This window comes from Microtus oregoni, unplaced genomic scaffold, assembly GCF_018167655.1.
Source record: "Microtus oregoni isolate MIOR12 unplaced genomic scaffold, Mior012 000005F_ref0000423, whole genome shotgun sequence".
NCBI classification, from domain to species: Eukaryota; Metazoa; Chordata; class Mammalia; order Rodentia; family Cricetidae; genus Microtus; species Microtus oregoni.
The window spans coordinates 34,848,012-34,874,662 of record NW_024543064.1 but is presented as its reverse complement, the minus strand read 5'-3'; the positions used below and the strand labels follow the sequence as shown (position 1 = coordinate 34,874,662).

General features: G+C 42.6%; 2 protein-coding genes, 1 non-coding gene and 2 pseudogenes across 3 annotated transcripts; 4 read left to right on the top strand and 1 right to left on the bottom strand.

Moving 5' to 3' along the window:
* The first annotated feature begins 2,612 nt into the window (after nt 1-2,612).
* LOC121448868 lies at nt 2,613-3,840 on the top strand (annotated as a pseudogene).
* A 3,203-nt stretch (nt 3,841-7,043) lies between these two features.
* LOC121447852 lies at nt 7,044-13,824 on the top strand (annotated as a pseudogene).
* Nucleotides 10,778-11,590, top strand: LOC121448862 (26S proteasome non-ATPase regulatory subunit 10-like). The gene has a single exon (XM_041653125.1). The coding sequence runs from the start codon at nt 10,791-10,793 to the stop codon at nt 11,469-11,471; it is 681 nt and encodes a 226-aa protein (XP_041509059.1). The 5' UTR covers nt 10,778-10,790; the 3' UTR covers nt 11,472-11,590.
* An 11,334-nt stretch (nt 13,825-25,158) lies between the features above and the next one.
* LOC121447851 (40S ribosomal protein S25-like) lies at nt 25,159-25,536 on the top strand. Its single transcript, XM_041651131.1, has one exon. The coding sequence runs from the start codon at nt 25,159-25,161 to the stop codon at nt 25,534-25,536; it is 378 nt and encodes a 125-aa protein (XP_041507065.1).
* Nucleotides 25,537-26,206: 670 nt separating this feature from the next.
* On the bottom strand, nt 26,207-26,280 carry Trnan-guu. Its single transcript has one exon. It is a non-coding gene; the product is annotated as a tRNA-Asn (tRNA).
* Nucleotides 26,281-26,651: the final 371 nt, after the last annotated feature.

The window sequence follows — 26,651 nt, the reverse complement described above, 5'->3', positions numbered from 1 at the left end:
GAGGAAGTAAAATGACAAACCAAGCATTAGCGACACTGTGATGTGTATAAAACCAGGCCCTGGACATCCTGGAAAGGACGCGAAGGCCTGGTTTGTATATGCCCATGAACAGGTGCTTCTCACTGAGCACCTGTTTCTGTCCCCAACTGCAATGAGTGATGTAATGGGGAATGTAGTGGAACCTGTCCTGGAACTAGCTATTTTAGACCAGGCTGGCCTTGAACTCACAGAGATCCTCCTGCCTCTGCCCCCCTCTTGAGTGCTGGTTTCAAAGGCATGCACCACCATCGTCTGGCCCCGCTTACTGTGTTCTTAAATCTTTGTGTTTCCTGGCTGTCGATGGAAAATCCAAAGGCCAAGTAATCCAAGGTCAGGGCTCAAGGAAGCTTTTCCTTATTCCTTAGAATGTTTCTGAGTAGGTGCTCAAGATGAGGACAGGACAGTGAGGTGGGGGAAAGGCACTGTGTGCCACACCAGCATACCAACCTGAGTTTGATATTCGGACCCATGTAAAGGAGAGAGAGCAAAATCCATGAAACTGGCCTCTGAGTCCCACAGGTACGTTCATATATACACAGTAATAATTTCTGTCAACTTAACAGTAAACTATTGTCACCTGGGATAGGAAACCACAACTGTGAGATTGCCTAAATCAGATGGGCCTTGCTCTGTTGTGGGAGCTGCAGGGCGGCAATTCGCCACCCACCTCCCACCACTGGCTAGCTTTACCTGAAATAACAACACACAAACTGTATTCTTTTAAACACTGCCTTAAACACTGGCTCTCCCTGGTGTGTTTTCTACGTGTCTTCCCCCACATGAGATCGAATCTGCTGGACATTTCCTTCTCACCGAACTGCTTCCTGTGACCTCTGCCTCTGATTTCTGACATTTATAGATACACGTTTGGCTCCACATTCAGGTGAACTTGGAAAGAAATGATTTCCCCTGTTACAGTGAGTAAATGGATTCAGATGTTGGTCTAGGCAGTATTGATGAGATCAAAGAGGAGCATGTGGTACCCTGCTGGGCACTAGATCTAGGCGGTCACACTGTCAGACTGCTTAGTGTAATGATATTTCATTTATATTTTAGTAAATAAAGCTTGCCTAAATCTCAGAGTGTAAAACAATCCCCCTGGTAGCCTCAATGACTAGACAGTGGCATCACACACCTTTAATCCAAGTAGCCAGACTAGTGTGACATAGAAACCAATCGGTAGTGGTGCACGCCCTTAATCCCCGCTCTAGAGAGGAATATAAGAAAGGAGGGAGACAGCGCTCAGCCAGTCTCATTCTGAGGATTCCTGGAGGCAGGATCTCCATACTGGAACTGACAGAGAGGTAAGTGCTAGTGGCTGGCCGCGTTGCCTTTCTGGTCGTCATGTTGAACCCCAATATCTGTGTCTGTGTTTTTGTTAATTGTGCTACAGCTTATTGAGACTTACTCCAGATTCTCTTCACCTCCTCATCCTTAGCAGCCCAGACTGTATTGTTGCAGCAGGCTTCTCATTTTCTCTCAAGTTGAGTCATCTTCAAAAACAAACAGAGACAACCCAAAGCATTTCTTTTTCTCTTAAACTGTTTTGTTTTTATTTTTTTGTTTTTGAGACAGTGTTTCTCTGTGTGACAGCCCTAGCTGTTCTAGAACTCGTTTTGTTGCCCAGGCAGGCACCAAATTCACAGAGATCCGCCTGACTCTGCCTCCTGAGTGCTGGAATTAAGGGTGTGCACCTCCATCCAGCCTTTCTTTGTTCTTAAATAAAGTAAATATATTTCCTATACATTCTTTTCTACTTTCAACCTATGACTTGTGTAATTTAAACTGTTTTAAAAGTTCCCATAGTGCCGGACGGTGGTGGCGGATGCCTTTAATCCCAGCCCTCGGGAGGCAGAGGCAGGCTGATCTCTGTGAGCTTGAGACCAGCCTGGTCTACAAGATCTAGTTCCAGGAGAGGCTCCAAAACCACAGAGAAACCCTGTCCCAAAAAACCAAAAAAATAAAATAATATAAGTTCCCATAGTGCTTTTTCGATGGTAGTGTAGGATAGAAATATTCTTTGGACCTAAATCTGGAGTGGAACAGCAGAATAGTCTGAGAAACTGTAGGCTTGGTTTGCGTATTGGTTTGCTGTTTATTTGCCAGACGGCTCTGTGTTTTCTTGGCTTACACATGCCAAATAAATCTTATGTTAGCAACAGACTTGAGAAAAGACTGAAATTTTTCATTTAAAAAAGTTTTAAGCCGGGGCTTTAGAGGTAAACATCTTTAATCCCAATATTTAGGAGGCCAAGACAGGCATATCTCTGTGAGTTGGAGGGCATCCTGGTCTACATGGACCAGGAGACCCTGTCCCAAAAAATAAAAAGCACAACAAAATTTAGAGTGTAAGAAAATACAATATTCAGAAAATGTATTTGTCCAATACCAAAGAAACCTGAGACCTGAGAGTCTCATCATTAATAATGATTTTATTTTAAAATTAAATTTATTCTTTTTGAGACAGTGTCTTGTATTATTTACATGGCACTGTATTAAACTTTTAAAAATTTGTAGGTCAGCCCTCTGTCGCTCACGCTCATCACCTCTCGGTGGACTTGGAATCCTGGCGGCCACGGCCACGCTGGCGACGTCGGGCTCCACGCGGAAGCGGCTGCTCAAAGAGGAGGACATGACCAAAGTGGAGTTCGAGAGCAGCGAGGAGGTGGACGTGACCCCCACGTTCGACACCATGGGCCTGCGGGAGGACCTACTGCGCGGCCTCTACGCCTACGGCTTTGAGAAGCCTTCAGCAATCCAGCAGCGCGCTATGAAGCAGATAATTAAGGGGAGAGATGTCATAGCACAGTCTCAGTCTGGCACCGGCAAGACGGCCACCTTCAGCATTTCAGTCCTCCAGTGCTTGGATATCCAGGTTCGAGAAACCCAGGCTTTGATCTTGGCTCCAACAAGAGAGTTAGCTGTACAGATTCAGAAGGGTTTGCTGGCTCTGGGGGACTACATGAACGTACAGTGCCACGCCTGCATTGGGGGCACCAATGTTGGGGAGGACATCCGGAAGCTGGACTATGGGCAACATGTTGTGGCAGGCACCCCGGGACGTGTCTTTGATATGATTCGCCGTAGAAGTTTAAGGACACGGGCTATCAAGATGTTGGTTTTGGATGAGGCTGATGAAATGCTGAACAGAGGTTTCAAGGAGCAGATCTACGATGTGTACAGGCACCTGCCGCCAGCCACACAGGTGGTTCTCATCAGTGCCACATTGCCTCACGAGATCCTGGAGATGACCAACAAGTTTATGACTGACCCCATCCGCATCTTGGTGAAGCGTGATGAATTGACTCTGGAAGGCATCAAGCAGTTCTTCGTGGCGGTGGAAAGAGAGGAGTGGAAATTTGACACTCTTTGTGACCTCTACGACACGCTGACGTCACCCAGGCTGTCATCTTCTGCAACACTAAGAGGAAGGTTGACTGGCTGACAGAGAAGATGAGAGAAGCCAACTTCACTGTGTCATCCACGCACGGGGACATGCCCCAGAAGGAGCGCGAGTCCATCGTGAAGGAGTTCTGCTCTGGTGCCAGCCGTGTGCTCATTTCTACAGATGTCTGGGCTCGCGGCCTGGATGTCCCTCAGGTGTCCCTCGTCATTAACTACGACCTGCCCAACAACAGAGAACTGTACATTCACAGAATCGGGAGATCAGGGCGATACGGCCGCAAAGGTGTGGCCATCAATTTTGTGAAGAATGATGACATCCGCATCCTCAGGGACATAGAACAGTACTACTCCACCCAGATAGACGAGATGCCCATGAATGTGGCTGACCTGATCTGAAGCTGGTGCTCGTGCATCAAGGGCCTGGATATGGAGCCTATCGTGAGCTCCTCCTCGGAACGGGAACCCTCTATTAAATGGGGTTTAAATGAACTGTCTTCTCACAGCCCCTCAGGAAGACCCTTTGGCACTGCCATCTTTCCTAACCCACATGTAAATAATCCAATGCTTTGAACCTTTTACATTAAACATGGAAATTTTCCCATGAAAATAAAATTGTAGGTCAGCCTCTCCCTTGTTGCTTCCTTGGTGGCAGCTCAACTTCTCTCCAAGGGTGGATGTCTGTAGCGTTACTTGTCTGGAGCAGATTCCGGCCCGGAAGGAGGTTCAGAATCCCTTCGGAAGAGGCGCAAAAAAAGACCAAAGGCACAAGGCACTGATGGCAATGGATTGCGGATTGTTGATTATGATGTGGGCTGGGCAGACATGAAGGAGTGCTGCATACTGGTTTGCTCCTTAGGACTTACCCAACCTCCTTTCTTATAAAACCCAGGACCACCAGCCCATGGATGGAGCCACCCACAATGGGCTGGACCCACCCCCATCAATAACTAGTTAAGAAAATGCCTTACAGCTGGATCTTTTTTTTTTTTTTTTTTTGGGTTTTTCGAGACAGGGTTTCTCTGTGGCTTTGGAACCTGTCCTGGAACTAGCTCTGTAGACCAGGCTGGTCTCGAACTCACAGACATCCGCCTGCCTCTGCCTCCCGAGTGCTGGGATTAAAGGCGTGCACCACCACCGCCCGGCACAGCTGGATCTTATAGAGGTGTCTTCTCCGTTAAGCTTCCCTCCTTTCAGATAACTGTGGTTGGTGTATCAGGTTGATATACGACTAGCCAGTACACACAATTAGCCAGTTATATGGGCACATATTCATAATCCCAGCACTAAAGAAATTAATAAAATGTGGGCCATGTATTCAAGGTTAGCCTGAGCTACGTAGCAAGCATGTCACAAACAGACAAACAAAACAAGGCCTCCCTCAGTTAGGCAGGCATGGGCCATGTGAGATCTGTCTTCAAAATTAATAACGTAAAAAAGAGCCAGGTGTGTTTTGCATGCATGCTAGTAATCTAAACTCTTAGGAGGTAGAGGCAGGAGGGTCAGAATTTCAAGGCCAGTTCCAGAGCATGTTTGATGCTAGTCAGTAGTACAGGAGAACATGTCTTAAAGGGGGTTAAGGAGAAAATATACACACTATAATCTATATTTAACATAGTAATAAGCCTTGTGGTCTTCAAAGAGTTCAAGTTCAAATCCTTGCTCCCTACCTTGTAGTTACATGAACCAAAATATATTTAACCTTGTTACATCTCCAGTCCTCATAGTAAAGTAGAAACAAAAGCAGTGGCTAAGTTACATTAAACATTCCATTCTTGTTACAACAATTGCCTATTTTCTATAGTGTTTATAGTGAATGTCTAGAATCTTGAGTCAGAAAGACACGGTGATGCTTAATTTTAATTGCCAAACTCGAATGGGTCATAAAATGCCCAGAGCACCAGGGGAGCACACTTTTGGGTGTCTGTAAATATTCCAGAGTGGATTAACTGGGGGGTAGGAACACTGACTGGCCCTGAATATAGGTGGCACTGACATATGAACAAGCATCCTCGCGTTTCTGCCACTGTGGAACCACTGGGCACAAAGCCTTCCTGTGATGGTGGAAGGTGTCTCCTCGAGCACAAGCCAACATAGCCCTTCTTCCTTCAAGAGGCTTTAGTCAGGCACTTAATGAGAGTATCTGGAAAGGAAATAATACAGGGATGGGAAAGAAGGAGCACTGCCGTAATAAACTTGATCACACGCCTTCTGGATTGCTGTGTGAGAGGGATGCTATAGGGTGAGAGAAGCCCTAGCCCTCTCTCTCACTCTCTCTCACAGAGATCCACCTGTCTTTGCCTCCAATGTGCTGGAATTAAAGGCATGCACCACTGCCCAGTGTAGCGAGCTTCATGGTGTCATACCTGATGGAGCTGTATAATCAACTCCTGATATGGCTAAGGCCTGACCTATGCTATGATCACGCAATGATTATCAGCTGCCTGCATATATGTGAACCTATGGGCAGAGCCCACCTGGTAGTTCGGGGTTGGCAGCCCATGCCTTCTTAAGGGCTGGGAGAGGGTTTGCCCAAGGAGAGAGAAGAAAGAGAGAGGAAAAAGAGAAAGAGGAGAGAGAGGAGAGAGAGGGGGAGAGAGAGAATTGTAAAAGGCCTTGGAATAAACTGCAGTGAGAAGAGCTCCAGTGGTCGCGTCTTCCTTGCTGGACAAGGGTGGCCATGACAGCCTGGCGATCTCTTTCTTCTTCTTTCTTTCTCTCTTTTTCTCTTCCACTCTCTTAGTCTCTCTCGTTCTATCTCTTCTCTCTCTCTTGTTTTTCTCTCTTTCTCTTTCCCTCCTTTACTCTCCAACACTCTCTCCTTTTCTTGTTTTTCTCTCTTGTTCTTTCTCTTTTGCTCTCCCACGCTCTCTCTCTCCTTCTTGCTGTCCTTCCCTCTCTTTTCTTCTCTCTCGCACTCTTTATTTCTTTCTTTTTTTTTTTTGAGACAGCCCTTACTCTCCTGGAACTCACAGTGTAGAATAAGCTGACCTTGAAATCAGAGCTCCACCTGCCTCTGCCTTCCAAGAGCTGGATTCTAGGTATGCTCCATCATTGCCCAGCCCCAGCCTGGGTTTCTTAATGAGACACCTTTCCTTCAAAAAAGGAAGGAAAGTCCTGTGAGCAAAGATATGTTATTTTTGGAAAATAAAAATAAGAAATTGCGGGGCTGGAGAGGGTCAGTGGTTACGAGCACTCTCTGCTCTTCCAGAGGTCCTGAGTTCAATTCCCAGCAACCATATGGTGGCTCCAAACCATCTGTAAAGAGATCTGGCACCCTCCTCTGGTGTGTGGGTATAAATGGAGGCAGAAAGTTGTATACATAATAAATAAATTTAAAAAAAATAAGAAATTGTCAGTTTATTATGCTATGATAGTAACAAGACTCCCTCAAACCAAGCAAGTTGGAATTTGAAATCCCTTATCTCTCCCTGTGTAGCTGAGAGTGTAAAATCAGACCTGTTGAGCTACAACAAGGAAATTTGAGAGAGATGTAGTGGCACACACTGTAATCCCAGCATCTGTGAGGTAGGGGCTGGAGAATAAAGATTTCACGGTCATATGGGCCACACAGCAGAGTTAAGGACTCAACAAATCGAAACATGAAAGTAATTATACTTTCTGTGCTTGAGTGGAACATCTCGGGTCTGTCAACCCAGGAACTCTCTGGTGTTAACATAGTGGGTAAGGTCACTTCCTGCCAAGCCTGATGATCTGAATTCACCCTTAGGTGCCACATGGTGAAAGGACGGAACTGACTGATCCGGGTGCTGTGGCACATGCCCGTAAATAAGTTAATAAATATATGGCTATAAAAATGAGGACGGACTTTTGGTCACACTGCATGTGTACTTTGTTACTATCCAGGCTGGCATCATCTCTTGTGCACTCAATAAACTTTTAGTTCTAAAATAAGGTTGTTGGCAACCCCTTACAGTATTTGAAATAAGTTTTAAATGGCAGATTGCTCAAGTTAGCTAACTCAGCAGGCAGTTACATCTAAGTGAGAAAATAATAGTAAAGTTCCTCGTGCTTAAAAAGAACTGTTTCCATTTCCTCTCTGACGGTTCAGCAGTTAAATGAACTTATTTTACAGAGGACCCAGGTTCAGTTCCCAGCACACGTGACAGCTTACAGCCATACAGCCACTGTTATGCCCAAGTTTATTATCCCCAAGAGGAAACCGGATTCTGACAGATTCTGATGTAAAGCAAAAGAGGGTTTTTTAATATTCAAACTTGAGTTTGAACTATACCTCTACCACACCAATGCAGTGGGTGAGGGAAGTGTAGCCTGAACCCGGGAAGGGGGGAACTTTTAAAGGGGAAATGCCATAGTAAGGGGCATTCATGTCCTGTCATCCTGGGATTGGGTAAGGAGGGCATAGGGCAAGGTAGTCTCTGAAACCATTGGTCAGTTTTGGGGCACGAAAACCCTAAAAAAGCCCCATAAATAACTGACAAGGTATCTTCAAGGGTAGGCTGCCTCCTAGGAACATCTGAACCCCGTTAAAGTTTATGGCCCTGCTCCCTAGCTCCTTAATTGGCTATTTTCAGGGTATCCATCCAAATTGCGCTATCGCAGCACATATCTGAGCTGAGATCCCCCCTCATTATGTGGCTTAAGATGATGCCCCCTCTTTAAAATGGAGTCTGCAAAGTCAGGTCCTCACACCACCATTAACTCCAGTTCAGGGGATCCAAAGCCCTGTTCTAGACTTCACAGACAACAGATGTGCAAGTAGCGCACAGACATACATCCAAGTGAAACACTCAAACACGTAAAGAAAACATCCTGAAGCAAGACAGTTCCATTTTTCCTCCTGTTGAGGACTGCTTGCTTTTGGAATAAATAAGAATCACTGTGGAGCCTGTTAAAATCTCCAGGCCTCCTCCAAAGAGATTCTGATGCTCCAGGTCAAGTAGAAGATGAGAACTATGGATCTTCTACTTCCCATGTAGAGTGGATCTATGTAACATGTAAGTCCCTCTTACTGTCTACGTTGTTGTCTAAGTTCTCTGGGATTGTGGTTTGTAGACTGGCTTTCTTTGCTTTATATTTAATAACCACCCATGAGTAGTACATGTGATAATTGTCTTTCTGTATCTGGGTTACCTCACTCAAAATAATGTTTTCTAGCTCCATCCATTTTCCTGCAAACTCAAGCTGTCATTATTATTTTTTTCTGTTGTGTAGTACTCCATTGCGTAAATGTATCACTTTTTTTTTAATCCATTCTTTGGTTGAGGGGCATTTAGGTTTTTTCCAGGTTTTGGCTATGACAAACAAAGCTGCTATAAATATCCTTGTGGCACGATTGGCATCCTTTGGATATATACCCAAAAGTGGTATTACTGGTTCTTGAGGAAGGTTGTTGCCTAATTTTCTAAGAAATCGCCACACTGACATCCAAAACGGTTGTACCAGCTGGCATTCCCACCAGCATTCAGAAGTGTTCCCTTTTCCCCACAATCTCTCCAGCATAAGTTGTCATCAGTGTTTTTGATCTTGGCCATTCTTACAAATGTAAGATGGAATCTCAGAGTTGTTTTGATTTGCATTTCTCTGATGACTAAGGATGTTGAACTAAGGTGGGGGCAGACACTGCAGTACCACAGTGCACATGTGGAGGTCAGAAGAATCTGGGCCTCAGTCCTCTCACTTTGCCATGTGTGTCCCTGAAATCAAACCCAGGTTTCTGGGCTTGACCACAAGTGCCTTTACCTCTGAAGCAGCTCACCTGCCCAGTAAAAGCTATTTATTAACCAAGTGTGACATGGAGCCCACAAACTGAGGGAGAGTATTTTGTCTGTTATTGAATAAAAATCAGCTATGGAGTCACAGAGGAAAACAAAGCCTGATATCTCAGGGTTAGAAAAGGGTAGACAGTCACAAATTCCAGGTCACCATGGTCTATACAGTGAATTACTGCCATCCAGGACTACACCTGTCTCAGACACAAATAAACAAAAATCTCCTGAGTAAATTTTGAGCATGGGGACCTTGGGGGAGGATTGAAGGCAGGAGGGGAGAGACAGGGAGGGGTAGAGAGAGAAATGTAGAGCTCAACAAATATCAATAAAAAATTATTAAAAATAAATAATAAAAAGGAGGAATTTATTTTTCTTTATGTGTAAGTGAACATACATGTTTGTGAGAATATGGAAGCCAAACAGTGTTCTTTGAGTGTTGTTTACCTTCAGTTTTTTTTCTCTCTCTCTTTGTTTTGTTTGTTTTCATTTTTCAAGAAGGGGTTTCTCTTGCAACAACCCTAGCTGTCCTGGAACTAGCTGGAACCCACAGATCAACCTGTCTCTGTCTCCAGAGTGCTGGGATTAATGACCTTGTGGTATCACTGCCTGGCCTGTTTGTTTGTTGTAAAGAATTTATATTAAAATAAATTTAAAAAAGCATTTATGTGGATGAATGTTTTTCCTGCATATGTACTATGTTTGATCCCTTGGAACTTGGGTTATGGACTGCTGTGAGCCACGCTGGGTGCTGGGAATTGAACCTGTATAGATTACAAGAGCAATAAGTGCTATTGAGCCATTTCTTCAGTCCCTTACTCTTTGAGGCAGAATCTCTTAATGATCTGGAACTTGACATGTGGGTGTGACTAGCTAGCTCTCAGGATCTGCTTCTCCAGGGCAGGTTTTATAAACAAGGTCTCTCAGGCCTGACTTCTTTTTTAATATAGGTTAAAGTTATGTTTTCCCTTGAAATATGGCTTTTAATGGAGAATCCCAGCAGTAGGGAGGTAAAGGCAAGATTACCGTCTTTGCAATGTATAGCAAGTTCAAGGCCATTCTGACCCTGTCTCACAAAACCAAACCATGTTAATACACATCTTAGGCCTTCATGTAACAGTCCTGACTCCCATCATGCAAACAGGATCCCCTTATTCTGTTCCAGAAGTTTTCAGAACTGCAAACAGAAGTCATGATGACTATGAGGTCCACCCCAACCGGTGCCCTAAGATTCTAGCCCAGAATGCAGCCCATGTGGCCGGGGCTGCTTACTACTACCAATGACAAGATGTGGATGCTGACCTGTGGGGGACCAAGGTTAGAGAATGAATACATGTGAATGAATGAGTGGGGACTGAGAGAAAATTAGTAAAAGCCCCTTCACGTATCCCTGTGAGGTTCCACATTACATCACCTTCCTTTCCTGACATTGATACATAACCCAGAACAAAGAATCTGGGGTCCTGACAAATAGGCCTCCTGCTTTCTGGTTTACCTGAGGACATCACAGTCCAAAAGCTTGGGCACTTTTAATATTTTAAAACTCTCTCTTGGTGAGTGGGCGGGGCTTGAGCTTCACGGAGATTCTGGGAAGGTGAAATGGAGGGGAGTGTGTCTAACGTAATGGTCTGCAACCTGGCCTACACCGGGAAACTGGATGAGTTGAAGGAGAGCATTTTGGCCGATCAATCTCTAGCTACTAGAACCGATCAGGACAGCAGAACAGCATTGCACTGGGCATGCTCAGCCGGTCATACAGAAATTGTTGAATTCTTGCTGGAACTTGGTGTGCCGGTGAATGATAAAGATGACGCAGGCTGGTCTCCTCTGCATATTGCTGCTTCTGCTGGCCGGGATGAGATTGTAAAGGCCCTGCTGGTGAAAGGTGCTCAAGTGAATGCGGTCAACCAACATGGCTGCACTCCTCTCCATTATGCAGCCTCAAAAAATAGGCATGAGATTGCTGCCATGTTACTGGAAGGTGGAGCTGATCCAGATGCTAAGGACCATTATGAGGCTACAGCAATGCACCGGGCAGCAGCCAAGGGTAACTTGAAGACGGTTCATATTCTTCTGTTCTACAAAGCAGCCACAAACATCCAAGACACTGAGGGTAACACTCCTCTACACTTAGCCTGTGATGAGGAGAGACTGGAAGAAGCAAAATTACTGGTGACCCAAGGAGCAAGTATTTACATTGAGAATAAAGAAAAAAAGACACCCGTGCAAATGGCCAAGGGTGGCCTGGGCTTACTACTCAAGAGAATTGTAGAAAGTTAAGCAGCTTGGATTTATTCTTTATATGTTTTGTTGTCCTCTCTGTCCTGGAAACTGTTGTATTGTGCACAAGGCATCTTGAACTAACAAACATGTTTTCTCACCTCCATAATCTTAGAATATGTTGTATTGCTCCTGCTGAAGAACCTGTTCCAAGCTTACCACCCACTTTTAAGGCATCGGAAAACTGTTGGGATTGTTCTATTGATGTCATTTATTGTTCTCCATTAAATCTTGATGAATTTGGAAAAAATAAATAAATAAATAAAACTCTCTCTTGCAGCCGGGTGGTGGTGACACACTCCTTTAATCCTAGCACTCAGAAGGCAGAGGCAGGCAGATTTCTTTGAGTTCGAGGCCAGCCTGTTATACAAGGGCTACTTACAGGACAGGCACCAAAGCTACAGAGAGAGCTTGTCTCCTAACAAAACAAAGCAAAACAAAAAAATCTCTCTGGAGAAATGGTTTAGCAGTTAAGAGCACTGACTGCTGCTCTTCCAGAGGTTCTGAGTTCAATTCCCAGCAACTGTATGGTGGCTCACAACCATCCTTAATGAGATCTGGTGCCCTCTTCTGGCATGCAGGAATACATGGAAGCAGAACACTGTATACATTAAAAAAAAAAATAAGTCCGGCAATTGGTGGCACACGCCTTTAATCCCAGCACTAGGGAGACAGATGCAGGGAGATCTCTGTGATTTTGAGGCCAGCCTGGTAGACAAAGTGAGTTCCAGGACAGGCTCCAAACTACAGAGAAACCCTATCTCAAAAAAAAAAATAACTAAATAAATAAATCTTAATTTTTTTTTTTTTTACTGTGTTCTGCATGCCCTTATGGAGACCAAAGGACAACTGCTAGAGTCAGGTCTCTCCTTCCACCATGTGGGCTGTGGGGATGAACTGAGGTTGTCAGGCTTGGCTGCAAACACCTTCCCTCACTGAGTCACCTCACCTCTACCTGCTCTTTTTTTTTGTTTTTGAGACAAGGTCTCTACACTTGAGGCTGTCTTAGAACTCACTGTGTAGGCTGGCCTTGAACTCCCTGAGATATTTGCCCTAGTAGTACTGTGATTTAAAGCACAGGCAGCCAAGCCAGACAGGATCTGTTTTGTTTGTTTGTTTTGGGGAGAGGATTTATCTGTGTGATAAATAACCTGACTATTCTGGAAGTGTGTAGACCAGGTTGACCTCAAACTCACAAAAAACTCCAGCCTTTGCCTCCCGAGAGCTGGGCATATGCAACCACTGCCCAGCTTGCCTGCTTTGTTATTAAAACTTTGTGTTCCCTGGCTGTCTCTGGAAAATCCAGGGCGGGGTAATGCAAGTCAGGTCTCAAGAGAGCCCTTCCTGATTCCTTAGAATGTTTCTGAGTAGGTGGTGAAGAGAAGACAGGACAGTGAGGTCGGGGTCAAGGCACTCTGTGCCACAGCAGCATACCAACCTGAGTATGACCCCTGGGACCTGGATTTTCCAGAGGCCGTGAAGAAACACAAAATTTTAAGAACAAGGCAGGCAAACTGGGCTGTGGTTGCATAAGACCAGCACTTGAAAGGCAAAGGCTGGAGTTTTTTGTGAGTTTGAAGTCAACTTGGTTGACACAGTTCCAGAACAGGCAGATTTTTTAAGAACCCCCCCCCCCCAAATTAAACAGATCAGGCCAGGATTAGTTGCAGGCGCCTTTAATTCCCCTATTCAGGGGGCAGAGGCAGGTACTGTCTCAATCAGTTCAAGTAGAGCCTCCACAGTTAGTTCTAAGGTTAAGGCCTTTTGTTGCTCTTGCAGAAGAGTAGCATTCATCACCCACAAGGTTGCTGCTCACCCTCTGCTGGCCTCTGTAGGTACTGCTTGCACATAAAAATAAATTAAAGGAAAAAAGCTTCAATAATGGTAGCTGGACTTAGTATCAAAATGGCCTCTGTAACTCTGCTTTTCTTTTCCCTTCTCTTCAGTACATAGCAGGTGTGTGCATATACCCCATTTGGGCTGGTTTGCTATCAGAGGGGTAATGTTGCTGCCAGGGATTGAAGTGCCTAAATTGCCATCTAGAAAGCCCCCTGATTGTGTTCCTACAAGAGCTGGCCACATCACTCTGCTTGAAGGCTTCAATTTCCATTGGTGTGACTGGACCTACAGTGATGCCGTGACTCCTGCAGAACGGTACTCAGAAGAACAGAAGATCTACTTTTCCACCCCACATGCACAACATTTGGCCCTATTAGGCTTAGCCCAGCCCTTGGAACACCCTAGCACTACATCTGTACGATCCAGTTCCATGCTTACCAAGCCTCAGAATTCCAGCAGAGCACGAAGCTGGCTTAGCCCCAGTGTCTCATCATCTCTCTCCCTGGGCCATTGATACCTTTCCCTTGTGGAATCCCACTTTGCTAGATTTATTTGGGGTATAATTTGGGTTTTGAAAAAGCACTTTTTTTAGTTTTTCAAAACAAGATTTTTCTGTGTGGCTATGGCTGTCCTGGAACTCACTCTGTAGACCAGGCTAGCCTCTAATTCGGTGATCTGCCTGCTTCTGCCCTCTGAGTGTTGGGATGAAAGATGTGTGAAAGAAACACATTTATTTTGACTATTTCCCGAAGCTTGTCAAAGAGAGTCAAGACTCAATTTACATTGGTCAAGACAAACGCATTCAACACAGACTCAAAATCAACAGTTGCCTTCAAATATTGGACTCATGCCATTTATATTTTTGTGTAGTACTGCAAGATACTATTTGGAGGTGTGGTTCTCAATCTTCCTAATGCAGTTCCTTATGTTGTGGTAACCCCCAACAATAAAATCACGTTCATTGTTATTGAAATAAGTGATTTTGTTTTGAATCATAATGTAAATGTTTTCCCAATGGTCTTAGGCTATTCCCTGTGAAGACTCCTCCAACTCCTAAAGGGGTTTTGACCCATAAGTAGAGAATTGCGATTTAGAGGATCCTAGGGGTATACATACACCCTTTAAATGGTACCACCACATAGGGCTAAGCCAAGAAATTATGTAAATAAATGACTTTGAAACTGTAGGACCTATAGTAGTGATGTTATTACTAAAGGCTTAAAGAATCTTACCATCAAGCCTGCCATCCGTCTTCATGGAAGGAGAGAACTGACTCCTGGAAGCTGTACTCTGACACCATATACACTGATGTACCCCTCTCCCCATGAACATGTGATTTAAGAGAAAGAAAAGAGAAATGGTCAAGGTGTGGAGAGTTCGCTCAATGGTAAGAATCTCTTCCAGAGGTCCTGAGTTCAATTCCCAGCCACCATATTGTGGCTCACAACCCTCTGTAATGATATCTGGTGCCCTCTTCTGGCCTGCATGTCTATCTGCAGGCAGAACACTGCATATAGAATAAATAAAATCCTAAAAATAAAATTAAAAATTAATGGTCAGGCCTATCAGATCTTTACTTCCAGAACTCTGAGATAAGTGCAAGATTAAAGCTAACCTAGGCTGCAAGGCAAGACTGCATTTGTGTGTAGGCCAGAAGCATGTCTTATTCTTCTTGAGGCTGGAATTTAGAGGCATTTGGGAGCCATGTGCTGTGTGTTGAGACAATGTGAAGGCGTAAGTCACAAACAATGCCACACCAGGTTGGAATTATGATTAATAGGGTGGTATTTATTTAAAGGGGAAAAAACTTACAGATCACCGTCCCAGACAACAGCCCTCTGCACAACCAGGAAGGGAGTCTAGTCGCCGGCAGAACAGGAAGTGAAGAGAGAGAGGAGAGGGAAGTGGCTGCATTTTTAAATGGAGTGAGACCACGCCCCAATGGGCTGATATCTCAGCGGCTGTAGGCTGGAGGAGCGGGAGGACCTCCCGCAACACCTCCCCCTTTTGTTTAAATAAGAGAGTTCTAAACCTACTATGAAATTATATACAATAAGTACAAATATCCTATTCTAAGTAGCTTAGGTCTTATGTAATAAATAACTTGGCCAAGTCATGAGAGAAAGTAACTACATTTATATAGTCTTCAACCCCATCGAAGATCTGAGAAGGGAAATAATGTTACCTGGGTAATTAGGAAGTTCAGTAAAACAACTTCCAAAACATGCAACAAATCACAGAGACAACTAGCTACCTGGGCAATCACCCAAAGTCACGTTAGCAGCATTGAAGCAACCAACATTGGCTAAGGCCTAACATAACTGACATACCATTTTCAAAGGCAAGCAACTTTTCAAAACTATCTTACCCTGTCTTGGCAGGATATGACAGTCCTGTTTTATCCATTGATGCATGCTCTGTATCTCTGTCAGTGGTTGAGGTATGGGCATTTCTTTGCCCAAAGGCCAGTTCTGCCAAATAGAAAGGCTCCAGGTGGAGTGTCTTTGGTGCTCAACATTCTCTCGGGAAGAGAGCAGTGTTGCCAGGAGCAATTGTGTCTCACTACCACAAAACTCTGAGTTAGATTAAAGGCCATTTTCTACAGCTCTTTGAAGAAGTTGAAGATTATCTATCTATACTGAGTATAATCTCTATATATCTAAAGAACCTGATTAGTCTAATTATAAATGACAAACTTAGATGACCATTAATCTATATAATTCTCAATATCTATCTAACTTAAAGACTAAGAACATAAACGACTGTGAAACAAATGAGGACAATGACCTCCAAATATAAACAATGTACAAATATACATTGCAGTAGGTAAATATATATCAATACACAAATATTATATAAGTATCTTAATCAGAGGTAGAAATGTACACTGCAATATGGTAAATATATACAATATATGTCAATACATAAAAAATGTTTTAAACAGAGGTAGAAACATGCATGCATATGATAGTCAATATAATTTAACTTTCTATCAATATACAAGAATCTATACCAATATATTTGTCTAAAAACAGTAACTCACAATTACAAATCTATTATCCCATCATCCCTCTTTTTTTTCAAAATGATCCCTGAGCTTATAAAACTCCTCCCACAACCCTCAATCGTATACTAATTATAATCAACCCCTAAATGATGTCCCTAAACCCAAGGGCAAACTTTACTGGGAGAGGGGACGTCGTCCTCTAGAATTACTTCCAGCTGTCATGGGGGCGATATTCTTTCTGGTGGATCCTGTGAAAGTAAAATGATGGTTAAATTTCAAGATCAATGTCTTTTAAAATTGCCAATAGTCTCTGAGTATTTTGTGCAGGTCTGGCCAAAATGTTGTATAAGATGTGCACCATTTCAGTTAACCAAGTTGGAACTGTCTTGTGCAGCTGGTACCCAAAGCAGGTCTTGTAGTAGCGTTATTAGTATCATAACGTCATATCAACCAGGTGGAGTTGTTGTTATGGGGCCCCATCTTCTTCCTGGAAACTTCAAATATCACTTCAGGAAAAACTCATTGTTCATTGTGAAAAATTTAAACATTAATCATATATATATATATATATATATTAACTGAAAGGTATGATAGATATATTCAATGAAAAGTATGATAGATATATTCAATGAAAAGTATGATAGATATGAAGCAAAGCAAAGATGTTTTCTAAACTCATATTTCTTTCTGTCCCATATCATGGCTCTTGACATGAGACAGAAACTCCAGAAACTCTGGGTTTTTCTCTTATTAACAGGCTTGGAATTGGAGAGGGACTGAGCCAGAGTCCAACTTCAAAACCAGCTTTATAAATTTAGAAATATGGTTTAATATATTTTACTTACACAACTCATTCAGTTCTCTTGATATTTCCTAAAGGGCAGGTGATGGAGGAATGTCATTGGTTAAATAAAAAGAAACTGCTTGGCCCTCATTGGTTAGAAGATAGGTGGGAGGAGTAAACAGAACAGAACACTGGGAGGAAGAGGAAGTGAGCTCAGACTCGACAGCTCTCCTCTTGGGAGCAGACGCCTCAGAGAGATGCCATGCTCCCCTCGCCAGGACAGACGCATGCGATGAAGCTCCGACCCAGGATGGACATAGGCTAGAATCTTCCTGGTAAGCGCACCTAGGGGCGCTACACAGATGATCAGAAATGGGCTAGTCCAGGTGCGAGAATTAGCCTAGAAGAGGCTAGCTAGAAATGGGCCAAGCGGTGTTTAAAAGAATACAGTGTCCGTGTAATTATTTCGGGGCATAAGCTAGCCGAACAGGCGGCCGGGGTGCCAGGGAGGCAGACCCGCCGCTAGTCTTATTACTACAGGCAGGTATTTTTCCATCTGTCAATATCCAAACATCCAGGGTCCCTTGAATTTTTCAAAGATGAGTGTTTTCCTGTGGAGATAGGAATAGAACCCTGCCCCCATTCTATATCTTTTTCTTACCACCTGTATGAATATCATCATTGTGGATGAGTTGTCATTTTTCCTTTCCAAGAGGTTTCTCCTCTTCAAATCGAAACTTTATTAATTTTGATGGTATCCACAATTTTTCTTCTCCTGTGGAAACAAGAGCAAAACCCCTTCCCCAACGTAGCACATCTCCTGGCTTCCATTGAGAGGACAGCACATCTTTGAAATATATCGGTTGATTTAGTTCAGCAGACTTTTCCATTATCCAATGTCTTTCTGCTGCTGTCATTCCTTTCTCATTAGCGTTAAGAAAATTCAAGGTTAATAAAGCATTATGTAATCTATTTCTGGGGGTATTTTCGGTCCCTTTCTGTTTGTTCAACATATCCTTTATAGTACGATTTGATCTTCCTATAACTGCCTGACCTGTAGGATTATTTGGTATACCTGTAATGTGTTTTATATTATAATAATCAAAAAAGCGTTTCATTTTCTTAGATACATATGCTGGACCATTATCTGTCTTTATTTGTGCAGGAATGCCCATGATGGCCATAACTTCCAATAAATGTGTGATTACTGAATCAGCCTTTTCTGAGCTCAGGGCAGTAGCCCATTGAAAATCTGAATACGTGTCTATGGTGTGGTGTACATATTTTAATTTACCAAATTCCATAAAGTGGAACACATCCATCTGCCAGATTTCATTTCTCTTAGTACCCTTTGGGTTACTCCCTGCAGGCAACGGTGTTTGATTATAGAAAGAACAAGTAGGACATCTCTTTATAATGTCCTTAGCTTGTTGCCAAGTAAAGGAAAATTCTTTCTTTAGGCCTTTACTATTGACATGATGCTTCTTATGAAATTCTGAGGCCTGCAACACACTTCCAATCAATAATTGATCAATCTCAGCGTTGCCTTGGGCTAGAGGACCAGGCAGACCTGTATGGGACCGGATGTGTGTTATGTACATCGGACAAAGCCTGTTCCTGATTATGTCTTGTACCTGGATAAACAATGAAGTCAACTCTGTGTCATCTGGTATAAATTCAGCGGTTTCAATATGCAAGATAACTCTTTCTGCATATTGTGAATCCGTAACTATATTAAGAGGGTCTTTAAAATCCCTTAGCACCATAAGAATGGCATATAATTCTGCCTTCTGGACAGAATTATAAGGGCTTTGTTCCACCTTACTCAATTCAGCTGACTTGTAACCTGCTTTCCCTGATTTAGTTGCATCAGTATAGAACGTACAGGCTCTTGTTATTGGAGCATCACGTACAATCCTAGGAAGAATCCAAGACGTTCTCTTTATGAGGTTAAGTCTACCAGTTTTGGGATAGTTGCTATTAATTTCTCACAAAAAATTAGCAGAAGCTCTTTGCCACGGTTTATTGTCTTCCCATAACTTTTTTATTTCTTCAGTAGTAAAAGGCACTATAATTTCTGCTGGGTCTATACCTGCTAGTTGACGAAGTCTCAGCTTACCTTTTATAATTCATTCAGAGACTTTTTCAACATAAGTTTTTAATTTTTAAAAACTTTAGGGTCAGGTTTGTTGCAGACCCGAGCAAGGACGCACAAAGGGGTGGTCACCCCAGGTGTGTGCTGGAGCCTTGTCTGCAAGATTGTGAGAAAGGCGGCGAGGGCGGTGCCGGTGCTCAGGGAGTCCAGACAGGAGGGAGATGGAAGAACTTGACATGGGGTGGAGAGGGACCTACAGGGGCGAGGGTGGTCTGGGGGTGGGATTGGAGTCTATGTAGAGGGACGGACAGGGGCGAGGATGGCCTGGGGTGAGATTGGAGACTATGCACCGTGGACCTGCTCCTGGACTTTAAGAGAAAAACTCCAGACTTTAAGAAATGTTCTCATTACTCCAGGAACTAAACTCCTAAACATATTTTATTTTTTTTATATCCTCAAAAGTTTCTTGATATGCTAGATCAATAATTTTATTTTTGTTTTAGTTAGAATATCTTTAACATCAAAAAAGCGTGAATTACAACTGAATATAGGCAAGTTTTTGATGATCATGTGACCTTGCATATTTTTTTTTAATAATTTATTTATTTATTAAGGATTTCTGCCTCCTCCCCGCAACCGCTTCCCATTTCCCTCCCCCTCCCCCGATCAAGTCCCCCTCCCTCAGCTGCTCGAAGAGCAATCAGGGTTCCCTGACCTGTGGGAAGCCCAAGGACTGCCCACCTCTTTCCAGGTCTCGTAAGGTGAGCATCCAAACTGCCTAGGCTCCCCCAAAGCCACTACGTGCAGTAGGATCAAAAACCCACTGCGATTGTTCTTGAGTTCTCAGTATTCCTCATTGTCCGCTATGTTCAGCTAGTCCGGATTTATCCCATGCTTTTTCAGACCTAGGCCAGCTGGCCTTGGTGAGTTCCCGATAGAACATCCCCATTGTCTCAGTGTGTGGGTGCACCCCTCGTGGTCCTGAGTTCCTTGCTCCTGCTCCGTCTCCTTCTGCTCCTAATTTGGACCTTGAGATTTCTGTCCGGTGCTCCAATGTGGGTCTCTGTCTCTGTCTCCTTTCATCGCCTTATGAAGGTTAATATTCATGAGGATGCCTATGTGTTTGTCTTTGGATTCACCTTCTTATTTAGCTTCTCTAGGAACATGAATTATAAGCTCAATGTCCTTTATTTATGTCTAGAAACCAAATATGAGTGAGTACATCCCATGTTCCTCTTTTTGGGTCTGGCTTACCACACTCAGGATAGTGTTTTCTATTTCCATCCATTTGTATGCAAAATTCAAGAAGTCCTTGTTTTTTACTGCTGAGTAATACTCTAATATGTATATATTCCATACTTCCTTCATCCATTCTTCCTTTGAAGGGCATCTAGGTTGTTTCCAGGTTGGCTATTACAAACAATGCTGCCATGAACATAGTTGAGCATATAGTTTTGTTGTATGATAGGGCCTCTCTTGGGTATATTCCCAAGAGTGGTATTGCTGGATCCAGGGGTAGGTTGATCCCGAATTTCCTGAGAAACTGAAACACTGCTTTCCAAAGTGGTTGCACAAGTTTGCATTTCCACCAGCAATGGGTGAGTGTACCCCTTTCTCCACAACCTCTCCAGCAAAGGCTATCATTGGTGTTTTTTATTTTAGCCATTCTGACAGGTGTAAGATGGTATCTTAAAGTTGTCTTGATTTGCATTTCCCTGATCGCTAAGGAAGTTGAGCATGACCTTAAGTGTCTTTTGGCCATTTGAAGTTCTTCTGTTGAGAATTCTCTGTTCAGCTCAGTGCCCCATTTTATAATTGGGTTGATTAGCCTTTTGCGGTCTAGTTTCTTGAGTTCTTTATATATTTTGGAGATCAGACCTTTGTCACTTGCGGGGTTGGTGAAGATCTTCTCCCAGTCAGTGGGTTGCCTTTTTGTCTTAGTTACAGTGTCCTTTGCTTTACAGAAGCTTCTCAGCCTCAGGAGGTCCCATTTACTCAATGATGCCCTTAGTGTCTGTGCTGCTGTGGTTATACGTAGGAAGTGGTCTCCTGTGCTAATGTGCTGTAGAGTAATTCCCACTTTCTCTTCTATCAGGTTCAGTGTGTTCGGACTGATATTGAGGTCTTTAATCCATTTGGACTTGAGTTTTGTGCATCGTGATAGATATGGATCTATTTTCATTCTTCTACAGATTGACATCCAGTTTTGCCAGCACCATTTGTTGAAGATGCTCTCTTTTTTCCATTGTATACTTTTAGCTCCTTTATCGAAAATCAGGTGTTCATAGGTTTGTGGGTTAAAGTCAGGGTCTTCTATTAGATTCCATTGGTCGACTTCTCTGTTTTTATGCCAATACCAAGCTCTGTAATAGAGTTTGAAGTCAGGGATGGTAATGCCTCCAGACAATCCTTTATTGTATAAGATTGTTTTGGCTATCCTGGGTTTTTTGTTTTTCCACAGAAAGTTGATTATTGTTACCTCAAGGTCTGTGAAGAATTTTGTTGGCATTGTGATGGGGATTGCATTGAATCTATAGATTGCCTTTAGTAGAATTGCCATTTTTTTACTATTTGATCCAACCTATCCAGGAGCATAGGAGATCTTTCCATTTTCTTGTGTCCTCTTCAATTTCTTTCTTCAAAGACTTCAAGTTCCTGTCAAATAGATCTTTCATTTCTTTCGTTAGTGTTACCCAAAGATACTTCATGCTATTTGTGGCTATCGTGAAAGGTGATGTTTCTCTGATTTCCATCTCTGCTTCTTTATCCTTTGTGTATAGGAGGGCTACTGGGTTTTTTTTTTTTTGAGTTGATCTTGTATCCTGTCACATCACTGAAGGCATTTATGAGCTGTAGCAGTTTTCTGGTAGAGTTTTTGGGGTCACTTATGTACACTATCATATCATCTGCAAATAATGAAAGTTTGACTTTTTCCTTTCCAATTCGAATCCCCTTGATCTCCTTATGTTGTCTTATAGCTATTGCTAGAACTTCAAGCACTATGTTGAAGAGATATGGAGAGAGTGGACAACATTGTCTTGTTCCTGATTTTAGTGAAATCGCTTTGAGTTTCTCTCCATTAATTTGATGTTAGCTGTTGGCTTGCTGTATATTGTTTTATTATATTTATTATTATTTTATATGATCCTTGTATCCCTAATCTCTCCAAGACCTTTATCATAAAAGGTGTTGAATTGTATCAAATGCTTTTTTGGCATGTAATGTAATGATCATATGGCTTTTTTCTTATAGTTTATTTATATGATGAATTACATTGATAGATGTTCGTATGTTGAGCCAGCCCTGCATCTCTGGCATGAAGCCTACTTGATCATAATGGATAATTTTTTGATGTGTTCTTGGATTCGGTTTGCCATTTTTTTATTGATGTTCATGAGTTGATTGGTCTGTAATTCTCTTTCTTGTTTGAGTGTGTGGTTTTGGTATCAAGGTAACTGTAGCTTCATAAGAAGAGTTTGACAATGGCTCTTCTGTTTCTATTATGTGGAACACATTAAGAAATATAGGTATTAGCTCTTCTTGGAAGTTCTGGTAGAATTCTGCATTAAAACCATCTGGCCCTGCTCTTTTTTGGGGGTGGGGGTTTTGATGACAGCTTCTATTTCCTCGTGACTTATAGGGCTATTTAAATTGTTCACCTGGGTCTTGATTTAATTTTGGTATATTGTATTTATCTAAAAAATCCATTTCTTTTGTATTTTCCAATTTTGTGGCTTATAGGCTTTTGTAGTAAGACCTAATAATTCTCTGAATTTCCTCAGTGTCTGTTGTTATGTCCCCCTTTGCGTTTCTGATCTTGTTAATTTGCATGTTCTCTCTGCCTTTTGACTAGTTTGGATAAGGGTTTGTCTATTTTGTTGATTTTTTTTTTGAAATTTTATTTATCATGTGTACAACATTCTGCTTCCCACATACCAAAAGAGGGCGCCAGATCTCATTAAAGATGACTGTGAGCCACTATGTGGATTCTGTGAATTGAATTCAGGACCTCTGGAAGAGCAGTCAGTGCTCTTAACCTCTGAGCCATCCCTCCAGCCCTTTTGTTGATTTTCTGAAAAAACAAAAAAAACAAAAAACAAAACAAAACAAAACAAAAAAACCCCCCAAAATCTAGCTCTTTGTTTCATTGATTCTTTGTATTGTTTTCTGTGTTTCTATTTAGTTGATTTCAGCCATCAGTTTGATTATTTACAGTCTTCTACTCCTCCTGGGTAAGTCTGCCTTTTTTTTTTTCTAGAGCTTTCAGGTGTGCTGTTAAGTCTCTGGTGTGAGCCTTCTCCATTTTCTTTATATGGGCACCTAGTGCTATGAACTTCCTTCTTAGCACTGCTTTCATGGTGTCCCATAGGTTTGGGTATGTTGTGTCTTCATTTTCGTTGAATTAAAGGAAAACTTTAATTTCTTTCTTAATTTTTCCTTGATCCAGGAGTGGTTCAGTAGTTGACTGTTCACTTTTCACAAGTTTGTAGGCTTTCTGGGGGTTGTATTGTTGTTAATTTCTAACTTTACTCCATGGTGAGCCGATAAGACACAGGTGGTTTACTCCAATTTCTTTGTATTTGTGGATGTTTGCTTTGTTACTAAGTCTGAGATCAGTTTTTGAGAAGGTTCCACGAGGTGCTGAGAAGATGGTTTATTTCCTGTTTGGGTAGAATGTTCTATAGATGTCTGTTAAGTTCATTTGACTCAATACATCTATTAGTTCTCTTATTTCTCTGTTAAGTTTCTGTCTGGTTGACCTGTCCATCTCCTACTATTAGTTTGTGGGTTTAAGTTCTAGTTCTTTTGCATATGTGGGTGCTTTTATATTAGGGACATAGATATTCAGGATTGAGACTGCATCTTGATGAATTGTTCCTGTTATGAGTTTAAAGTGTCCTTCTTCATCTCTTCTGATTGATTTTAGTTTGAAATCAATTTTGTTAGATATTAGGATAGCCACAACTGCTTGTTTCTTAGTTCTGTTTGATTGGAAAACCTTTTCCCAGCCCTTTACTCTGAGGTAGTGTCTGTCTTTGAGGTTGAGGAGTGTTTCTTGTAAACAGCAGAATGTTGGATCCTGTTTTTGTATCCATTCTGTTAACCTGTGCCTTTTTATAGGTGAATTGAGTCCATTGATATTAGGTGATATTAATGACCAGTGGTTGTTAACCCCGGTTATTTATTTATTTATTTTGGTGGTAGTGTTTGTGTGTTTCCTTTCTTTGAGTTGTTTTGGTGGAGGGTTATCAGATGTCTGTGATATAGTGGGTATTGTTGGCTTCCTTGTGTTGAGGTTTACCTTCTAATACTTTCTGTAAGGCTGGGTTTGTGGATACGTATTGCTTAAATCTGTTTTTGTCTTGAAATAAATTGATTTCTCCATTGATGGTTAAAGAAAGCTGACCTGGGTATAGTAGTCTGGGCTTGCATCCATGGTCTCTTAGTATCTGCAGCACATCTATCCAGGACACTCTGGCTTTCAAGTTCTCCATAGAGAAGTCACATGTAATTTTGCTAGGTTTACCTTTATATGTTACTTGACCTTTTACCTTTGCAGCTCTTAATATTCTTTCTTTATTCTGTATGTTTTGTGTTTTGATTATTTTATGGTGAGGGGATATTTTTTGATTCTTGTTTTTTGATCCAGTATATTTGGTGTTCTCTAAGCTTCTTGTACCTTCATAAGAATATCCTTCTTTAGGTTGGGAAAGTTTTCTTCTATAATTTTGTTGAATATATTTTTGAGCCTTTGAGCTGAAATTCTTCCAATACCAATTTTCTTAACAAATATCAGGTAAAAAGCAGGGTGTGTTTGAAGAGCAAAATAAAAAGTGTTCTTTGTTTCTTTGTGGGATGACAAAATAAGTCTGGTGAGCTATATATTTCTCTTGTCTACCTCTGACTTTTTCCCGACATCTTAGGGAGGCTGCAGTGTCCTTTCCACTCTCCGAGCTCCATCATGCCGCCCAAGGGTGACAACAAGAAGAAAGATGACGGAAAGTCGGCCCAAAAGGACACAGGCCCAGTAAATAAGTCTGGTGGCAAGGCCAAAGGGAAGAAGTGGTCCAAAGGCAAAGTTCAGGGCAGGCTCAACAATCTAGTCCTGTTTGACAAGGCTCCATATGACAAACTCTGTAAGGAAGTTCCTAACTGTAAGCTTATTACTCCAGCTGTGGTCCCTGAGAGACTCAAGGTTCAGGGTTCCTTGGCCAGGGCAGCCCTTCAGGAGCTGCTTAGTAAAGGGCTCATCAAGCTGGTTTCAGAGCTCAGAGCCCAAGTAATTTCCACGAGAAACACAAAGGGTGAGGACGCTCCAGTTGCTGGTGAAGATACATAAATAGGTTCAATTTATTTAGAAAAATAATTTTTTTTTTTTAAAAATAAAAATGCACGTTCTGGGCTGTAGGGATAATCAGAGCCTTCCCTGCAGTGTTGTGTGGGTTCCACGAGAGGGCAGGCATAGAGTTTTACAGGTTGCTCACATTCACCTGGTGTCTAATTAAGGCCAGGAATATCTGACTCAGACATTGATATTCTTCCAAAAAAAAAATACTTTTGGACTATTGGCAAAATATGCTGTTTTATTCTAGTCAGCACAGTGTATTTTCCAGTTCAACTTAGTGGTGTAAAGTTTACCCGTTTTATTAAAACCTGGTCTGTTTCCTGCACTTTGGTGACTTGCTATTCATAATTTTCCTTTAATAAGAAAGGATTCTCACAGTATCCAACCCCCAAGTAAACCAACGACAATAGGAGGTTTTGTACACAGGTATCCCCCTCCCCACCGCACCTCATTCCATCAAAAAATTATACAAATTGACTTTGCTGATTTCCCTACCAGACAGCATGTGACAGGCAAGTTAATAAATCCCTTAAATACAGGAGCTAAGGTTTTGCATGAACTTTGTAAATTTTAAGAATGTATGAGTGTGCTCTCTCCAGTTGTCAAGTCAGCACACAAGTGGCTGTCAATATGGAAAGTTGTTTGTTAAAAGCCTAAAGGCCATCGTCCCTGGGTGGGATTGAACCACCAACCTTTCAGTTAACAGCTGAACGCACTAACCGATTGCTCCACAGAGACAGTGCACAGATGTCTGACAGGTCGCCTTGGTGATCCAGGCGTCACGGCAGCGGCCACACCTGGGATACCCACAGGTCCATGGCGGAGCATCCGGAGCAGGAGGCCTCAAAGCCAAAGGCCCTGCCTCCCGAGTGTCCCGCCAAAGCTTTCCCAGCTCCCGCGAAAGTTTTTAACCTGGATACTCGAGGACGCTGAGACCTGGCCATCACCCGGAGTTCGTGGACTCCATGGACTCCATGCTGGCAGACGCGCGTTCCCGGGGCCCAGCCGGACTCCGGGAAGGAGCCCAAGTCCGCTTTAGGGTCCGGTCCTTTGAGACCCCGAGCACGGACGCGCGAAGATTGGTCACCCCAGGTGTGTGCTGGAACCTC